Source organism: Temnothorax curvispinosus, unplaced genomic scaffold (assembly GCF_003070985.1).
Source record: "Temnothorax curvispinosus isolate PA1 unplaced genomic scaffold, ASM307098v1 QBEX01008959.1, whole genome shotgun sequence".
Classification (NCBI taxonomy): Eukaryota; Metazoa; Arthropoda; class Insecta; order Hymenoptera; family Formicidae; genus Temnothorax; species Temnothorax curvispinosus.
This window is the reverse complement of record NW_020218739.1, coordinates 80,604-89,197: the sequence shown is the minus strand read 5'-3', so window position 1 is coordinate 89,197 and position 8,594 is coordinate 80,604. Positions and strand designations below refer to the sequence as shown.

Sequence of the window (8,594 nt, the reverse complement as noted above, 5' to 3'; positions counted from 1 at the left end):
ACTTTCACCCTGGATCGTAATGGCAATCTTAATATTGCGACCTGTTAACATATACTAACGCTCGTATTCGCTAATGAGATTTTTTAATGACCGTTGCTGGACATCGGTGCGTGCGCGAATTTATGATCTATCGCGATCTATCGCGATGCTATAATTGCGCAATACAAAGGAGACATTTCAAGATCTTTAAATTATAAAGTTCTCTTAGGGAGATTCAATAGCCCGTTTCACTTTTTTTAAATCAGTGGGATCTTTAATTGCTAAAGCTCTCTTAAGGAGATTAAATGGCCCGTTTTGCTTTTTTAAATCTGTGGGACAGCGATGACATTTACGAGTATTTCGTTTAACGTGCGCGCGGCTGACTGCTCCGGGAAAATATCTTCATAAACGCATTAAAAACGTGACCTTGTGATACATCGCTGAATTAAGAATCGCGAGTCGCATCTCCCGCGAGGTCGAGCTCATTTGCATTCTGTTACACGTGCGTCAGCATCTTCCGCTTTGAGCCCCTTAATTTTCGAAATGCGTTTCGTGCCAATTAACGATGGATAATTGACACTTGTGAGCTTTTCCAGATTGACATGTAAACTCGGTGGAAAATCAGACATCCGGCCGTTACGGGTCGTTGATAACTTACGCCATGAATTATGCACCGTCATTTTCCCTTTCAAGCAAAAACTTCAAGTATCATGTTTTAATTTTTTATAATCACATTATTTTAGATTTTGAAAGATTAATTATTTTTTAGTTTTTAAAATATCATGTATTTATAAAAACTAGCTGTAAGACTCCTGTAAAGAAAAATTTTAAATATCTATAATACATTTTTTACGCTGTATACGGAGCAATTTTTTAATTGCGTGCATTACGTTTCGCAGCTTTTATATTATTAAAACATTGCGTCATACATACACATATGCAATAATGGCATGCATTTCAAGAACAGGAAACAAGCACTAGGAGAGCGCATCCCTTCTCTTCTTACGGCCGATTTCGCACGGATCGTATTGCAGCTCGCGTTGCGTGCGGATGCGGAGTGCCACAAACCGCGGGCACAGACTGTGGTTCTTAATTAAATTATCTGTCTGCTAATTAGATATCGGAGCGATTGCAAAATATTTGTAACAACCGTGGGAAGATCTCTTTATTACTTTTTACGCGTAAATGAAATTACGCTGGAAAAACACCAGCGAGGAAAATGTCTTTCACGCTCATTAAATAATCCGTCATTAGCTCATCGTTTACCCTGTAAAATAGTCCTGATTTAAATTTAGGCTGAGAAATCGTTGACCTAAATTACAAAACGCGAGAGAAAGATTCTAAAATAAAACATAAAGTTTATGATATAGAAAATACACAGAAAAAAAGAAGTGTCAAATCAAGACTTATTCTCATATATAGGTACGCAACAATCTATAATCTTGGAATAATTAATGTATTGCGTTAAACGAAGAAAACTTGCTTGAATGAAGTCATTTCTATAATTCAATTAAGAGAAAAAAGTTGAAATAAAAAATTAAAATTCTTATAAGAAGATTATAGATTGTTGCGTATATACGGCCGGTACCTATTCATAATTAGATCTTATTTCAAGACCGTCTTAAGTACTATCTTAAGATGCTAATACGGCTATGTGATTGGTTAATGACATCTTAAGATTGTACTTAAGATGGTCTTAAACCGACTATGAATACCGGCCTACGAGTATATAAGTTTTGATTCGATACTTCTTTTTTTATGCGCGTTTAGATATAATTCTCTTAGCAAAAATTTGTTACTTAGCGATCTCTTGAGATCCTAAATCAAGCCCCTACTCCTATACTGATGGTTTAGAAACGTCGTTGCACTTTTTTCTAAAAATAGCTGGAGTACTATGCTTGAGAAATGTAAGAAGATATATTTCGAAGGAATGTTTCTCGCGACACTCGTCCAGCATCTTCGCACGATGCGCTCTGTGGTATAATCTGCCGCAATTTCATAACGCCTTGACTTCCGAGCGTCTTCTTTCCTGTCGCCGGATGCCAACAGAGAGAGAGGCATGAAAGTTATTCTCACGTTTTTACCGCTCGCCAAGCGTCAAATAATTCATCGCGGATCGGTGATAGTTTCTGAAGAAGAATCAGAGAGATTCCTGGAAGATTCGTTGATTGCCGATGATAAATCCAATGATATAACAAATAATTGTTGGTGCATTACGACACATATGCCGTTATTAAATAAATTCGCGGGAGAAGCATTGTTTCCATTTACGGCTGCACCGTTCCATATTAATTGCAGTTATAAACGCTCATTAATGGGGAATCTTGTGTGTATTTTATTACGTCATATTACTTAATGCGATTATGATTGATATCTGTGTGAAATGAAGGATGGAAAGAGGGCAAACTGAGAGAGACGGATAGATTTGACGGAAGATAGCAATATTTTAGACACAGCCAAATTTTTTGTTTCTTGTGATTAAAAATTCCCGAGGCCGCTGTTGCTTGCGCATTGTTTCTGTCGCATAAATTTTATTGTGTTTTACTTATGTAAGTAATAAGAATTATGATGGAGAGTGAACGTCAGGAAGTTGCTCCGCAATAGTGTTAATGAGTCCATTATTATTAAATTCCATATATTAAAGACGCAACTTTAAATATTATTCGAAAAAATTGTTATAACTTACAAATGGCTATAAAATTATTATGCTCTCTATATGTACGTCTATGAATGTACATGCAGACATATGATTAAACTAAATATTCTGTGCGATACATTCTGTGATAATTCAAAATCAGAGCCCTCGATCTCGAAGCCGAGATCTGAGAGTTCCTCTTCCTCGTCGCGATTGTGATTAATGTCGGCGGCGTCAGGCCTTATCGCCCGCGTCACCTTAGGTTTATTGCAGGTGTATCGGCCTCACACACAAAGGCATTCGCGTACGTAACGTGCGCGTACGTACACGCCTATATCGCGGCTCGTTTTATCAGTCAGCGCGATTCCGAACGAACGAACGGCGGCGGCGACGCGCGCTGTCCTACATTTTCAGTCGCACGTACACGACAGTGCATACCGCAGGTGCCTGTCAATCGTTCTCTCCTAGATATTCCGGTCTCGGATCCGCACGGAGAGGTCCGCGGGTACGCCGTGCAGAGCCGTGGCGAGTCTCGTTGCACGCGGATGCACCGCCGCCGTCGCATCCGCGTCATCGTTCTGCCCGGCGCGACGATGTTTCCGGAAGCGTGGGCTTTTTCAGCCGCCACCGCCGCCGTCGCTCGCCGCAGGTGCGTCGAACTGTAAGATCGCGATCGGTCGATCGCACCTGGGTGAAACGCACGCCACGCATCGAATTCACCTCGATTTAGAACGAGCTGTGCGTACACGCGCGTTTGTGTGTGGGTGGATTCGTTTACGCAGGGCTGCATGCAGAAACATCACCCGAGTGCTAAAAATCCTATACAGCATATGTTATGTGCACTATAGATTTTTAGCACTCGGCGGATGATGTTTCTGCACGCAGCCCTGCGTAAACGAATGCACCCTGTGTGTGCCTTTCGTCAATCATGTCAACCGTCGCTGAACGCAGGAAAGTGAAGGTAAATAGCTGAAGGTAATCCGCCGCGTTTTCAATATTTAATGCTCCGACCGTTTTCGAATCGAGAGCGATGGAATTCCGCTGTCCATCGCTACAGATCGGATCTTTTCGTCCGAATGGATCGTGATTTCTCCGATAAAGAGCATCGCGTTTGTGTTTCGTCGCGCGTTGCGACTTGCCGCAACTCGATTTCAAACTCGGGTCCGACGGCTCGCGACGATCATTGTAATTAACATGCGGCTATTGTTTAAATTAACGATCGATGGTGCCGCGCTCGGCGTGGCTATCGTATAAATTCTTCGCCCGATAGTTTCGCTCCCGTCTCGCTTATGCAATCGCACGCATCCCTGCGTTTGCGCCACCGACCGATAAGTCGCTTCACGTTGAATAATTGCGCGTGTTTTCTCGTCGAATATTTAGCAACGGGAATTTCGACCGTAAATCTACGACACCTGGCGTGTCGTCTTTATCGCGAATGTTGACTGTGAGACAAGCGATATGATAAAGCAGTTCAATGATCATGATGACGCATTTCGTTATTGTTCGAAAAAAAAACAATCCATAAAATAATCTTCGAATAAATGATCGATGAATCAGTAACACGTGATTAAAAAATTATCAAGGACTCAAAAGAGGGTTTCTTTTTACAACTTTAACTACGTTAAAATTGTTCTGTTACTATGAATAAAGTGTATCTTATAGTAAGCTTATCTCGTTGATAACGTTCTCTATCTAAAGTTTGAACTTGTGAAACACTATGTTTTATCGCTATGTTTTACGAGCCGTGGCAAAACAATTTTAATTGCAAAAGTGAAGAAACTGATAAAAAAACAAGTGGAACGGATGGCTCTGCCTGAACGTCTCGTTCTACCTGAGTTATTCGTCGGCCGTTGCGCCTCGCGAAATGAGTATCGGCGAAATGAAGCGTGTAAGTACGCAAATAAGAGGCATCGGATAGTTTTTATCGGAGGCCATATGGAACCATCTCTTCTATACGTGCACAATTTTTTCTAAGTTCGATTCTACCGGCTTACTCTATCAGAGATCTCGTTGAGAGAAGAAAGAAACATATGCTTATATTTTTGGGAATTTGTGTTAGAACGATTTAATCGTACGGCGTTAACACACCGTCAAGCTTTTTCCCCAACGAATTCAATCCGCCGCGCCGCGCTGTTCAAATTCCGTGAGGACGTATGCGTGGCACGCATCGTTAGAATCTCCTTCGTGACACGACCGTAATAGTTTCCGGTCAGACGTCCAGCGGCGCTCGCTTCCGGTTCCCACCCTACCACGAGCATGAAAAGGGGAATTGGTTGATTTCGCGTTGTCAGATGTAATCGCCGGCCAAATATAACGTATAAATTTACGCGGCGTTTGCGACTTTTTCCTTTCCGACGAGAGCGCGAATATCGACGCCGATGTGGGCAAGAACGTGCGCTTTATATTATAATGTCGTGCAACATGACGTATATTATATACGGGCAGCGCGATTGTCTGCGCCATTAGAGCGTTTTAAACGTTTTTCTTTTTAGTAATTCTCTCTTTATTATCTCTTATTGTATAAGAGGCCGAGATTCTGCGAAGTATCGTCGAAGAGACTAACGGAAATCTAGGAAACCGTAATAACGAGCAGCGATTCCATTTCATCTGTTAACGCTACCGTTATCGGGCATCCCGAACCTTCTCCTCTTGCTGCTCACGCACATGCACACGGATGCTAATTAATTATACGAGGTGTCTTCTGACTTCTCGATGGTATGCGCGATAATAATGGGTTTAACATGCAAACTGTCTGTTTTACGGGACGGCGATAAGAGATACTCGCGTAAAGCGTATATTTTAGAAAATCCTATTTTTACGAGACACCCGTTGAATAGTCGCTCGCATTAACAGTCCTGCTATTGTATATACGCGGGTGTAACTCGACGACAGGTGTACAGGCACAGCTACGTACAGGACGTCCCATAAAATACGTTCCTCTTTTACACGCTATTTTTTGTGCCACTTTTAGATCCATTTTTTTTAACTTATTATAAAAATTTCTGGCGCATGGATAATGACCGTCTTAAATGTAATGTATATCCGAAGAGGGAGAGAGAGAGAGATTTTTATAGTAGAATTTTTTAAAATACATATTTATGTAGCACATATTTTGATGGCCATGTACAGTTATTTTACTAAGAAAATATTATAGAGGAAGAATAAGATTTCGTTTGAACTTTTGTATCGTAGTGGTGTGTGTGATTGTTTATGTAATTTATACAATATTAAATCTGCATTTTTATGCACATAGATAAAAATTTTTATTACTCTTGAAATAATGATTGTGGATGCCTCGTAAGCGCGAAGCCGAATAACAGAAACACACCACACCTGTAACCGACGGAATACATTAATGAATCCTTCCTCACCTGACTATCGGTCACCTGACTCATTTCCTGTGGACTGAAAGAACCCCCGGTACGTTTAAAATCGTCGATACAATTGCATCCCGCGCGCATCCGCTGTCGGGATGTAATCACAGGAACGCGAACAAAAACCCGTCATTGTCGCTACGCGTATTGCAGTATGAACAGTGAAAGTTAAAGCAGTGAACGTCTATCCGTTGTATAAATTTTTTCCCCCTACGTTTATTTAATTTATAATACAACAAGAGATTAGAGTTACAGTACGTAAATTAATATATAGGATATTAAAAGATTATGGCAAAGAGTAATTATAAAGACAGGAAACGAAGAATGAATAGATAATTATTATTGACAATATTGTATAATAGGAGAAGAATAGGGTCGAAACAATAAGCACAGTTCTTATTAATTCCCATATTGTGTCATAACGTTGTAAATAGAGGTTTTGTCCGAGCGATTTCACTATAAATAGCACAAATATACGGTTCGGTGCAGTGAAGTGGAAAGAAAGGAAGAAAAGGAGGCTCCGAGGAACCAGTACGATGCAAGGTGCAACACGTGCTGCCCGACAGCTGTTTTCCGGTTTAAATTCGGACGTTAAGTCCATTTTTAATTTCGTGCCCGGGCGCACCTTCAAATAATAATAATTACTATGTGACACGGGGTGAGTCCTTCTTGTCTGTTGCAAACTCGCGAGTCATTCATCGAAACGCGCGTCTTATTCATGTACTAGAGGCCGCGTTCCAGGGAACGCGACCGGAAGTAGATTATCGTAAGAGTTGTAAACATTTTCTATATTTCACTGTTTAAAGATTATAGGAGCTCCGGACGGCACGATAGAATAAATGTATCCTGATCGGCAAATTATTTGCAGGTAGCCTGTTATTTCTGCCCGATGTAAGAAACGAGAAAAAAAATACAAGAGGAAGAAGCGGCATATTTTCATATCAACCAGCTATGGAGGACGAAGACTTTGGTTTCGCAAAGAGAACGGACAATGTCCTGAAGAAGATCCTTACCGTTAATAATGATACAGCTCATAACGTTGAGCAACTAATCTATTCTCCACCGAAGGTTAATTTTTTACTCGCGTACGAGTATCATTTTTGTAGCACATCCCGTTGCGAACAGTAATAATTAAAATCTAATATAAATCTACAGGAAGATAGATTTGTTTATTTATTTTGAGACACACATTTAAATTTCATACTGCTTATGACTGCAACATTTCCAGCGTATAACGATTTTTAAAATATTTTTAACAAGAAATAAGTATAAATTTTTATTAATTGTTGTTTTATAAATACTAAAAAATCGGCAATAATTGAATACGTTAAGAAGTAGAGTTTTAAAGATATTCTTTAATTTGCGTTATTTTTACACGTCGATCAGATTTACTTATATCGTTTATATTGATAAACAATATTTCTTCTTATTGATAAAATTATCTACTGTTGCGATGAATATCATTACATTCCTCAATGGTCGAATTGATAAAGACGTTCCAGAAAGTAGAGACATTCAAATTTGAAGTGTTCGAACTTTGGCTGAGGTGTCATTTTTCGCAATATTCTATATATTCCACGTATCTTATATATATCCTATATTTTCTATATTATATATTCTCCTATATTCTAAAGATTTGTATTAGTATTATTAAATTGATTATTAATTTAATTATGTGATTGTACCTATTCCAGCTTTAGTTTGAGACTGCGTTTCAAGACAGATAGTAACGGCACGTGGTTTGTTAGGACGATAAAATGATATAAATTCACGTGAATAATATTATTAGACACAAAAGCTTCAGCTTGACCATATAAGGCATATTTTTATTTATTTGTGTTATTTATATGTCGGTCGAGTTCATTACATTAATATTTTTTAATTTTTGTAGAATGATGATATAGAGCGTGGAAAATTAGAATTTTAAGGGGCGCATTGTAGAAATATGAAAGTAGATCGACATTTATAACTTGATAAAATGTAATTAGACATCGGAAGTCGTTGGTGGAGGTGGATCATCGACACCAGCGCCTCGGATCGGGGCCGGAAGCGAGGGTTCTGAACGCGCGTCAACCGCCGCTGGCTCAGTCGTGCCCAACACGCCGAACATACCGAACGTGGTGGAGTACCATCTTAAAGTCAAGCCTAGGTCAACGACGAGGCACTGCCGACTCGACAACGTTCCCGTGAGTAGCGTTTTAAGACTCTCTCGTGGAGAACGCAGGTAGAAAGGCGCGCTCAGGATTATTGGTTGCGTGAGGATCGATTTGCCGTTTCCATTAGCGTTATTTGTCATTACAATGTTTATCGAATACAAAGCGTCGTCGTGTTGTAAATTATCCCGTTATTCATTCCGTGTTTCGCTTCTTCTTGATTTAAATTCACGACGCACTCGCATTCTTTTTCCTATCCATTATAGGCCGGTATTCATAGTCGGTTCTTATATTTAAGACCGTCTTAAGTACAATCTTAAGCCGTCACCAATCATGCAGAGCCGTATTAGCATCTTAAGACATTACTTAAGATAATCTTGAAATAAGAACCGATTATGAATACCGACCATATAGAAACTTTTAATCATCAGTTGTTTAGATCACAAATGATCG

General features: G+C 39.7%; 1 protein-coding gene across 1 annotated transcript in view; it reads left to right on the top strand.

Moving 5' to 3' along the window:
• Positions 1–2,986: 2,986 nt before the first annotated feature.
• LOC112458480 overlaps positions 2,987–8,594 on the top strand; it is a 6,580-nt gene continuing 972 nt past the window's right edge. Inside the window, exons 1-3 of the mRNA XM_025022126.1 lie at positions 2,987–3,575; positions 6,857–7,056; positions 7,977–8,213. Coding sequence (XP_024877894.1) covers positions 6,940–7,056; positions 7,977–8,213 — 354 coding nt within the window. The 5' untranslated portion in view covers positions 2,987–3,575; positions 6,857–6,939. The remainder of the gene's footprint in view (positions 3,576–6,856; positions 7,057–7,976; positions 8,214–8,594) is intronic.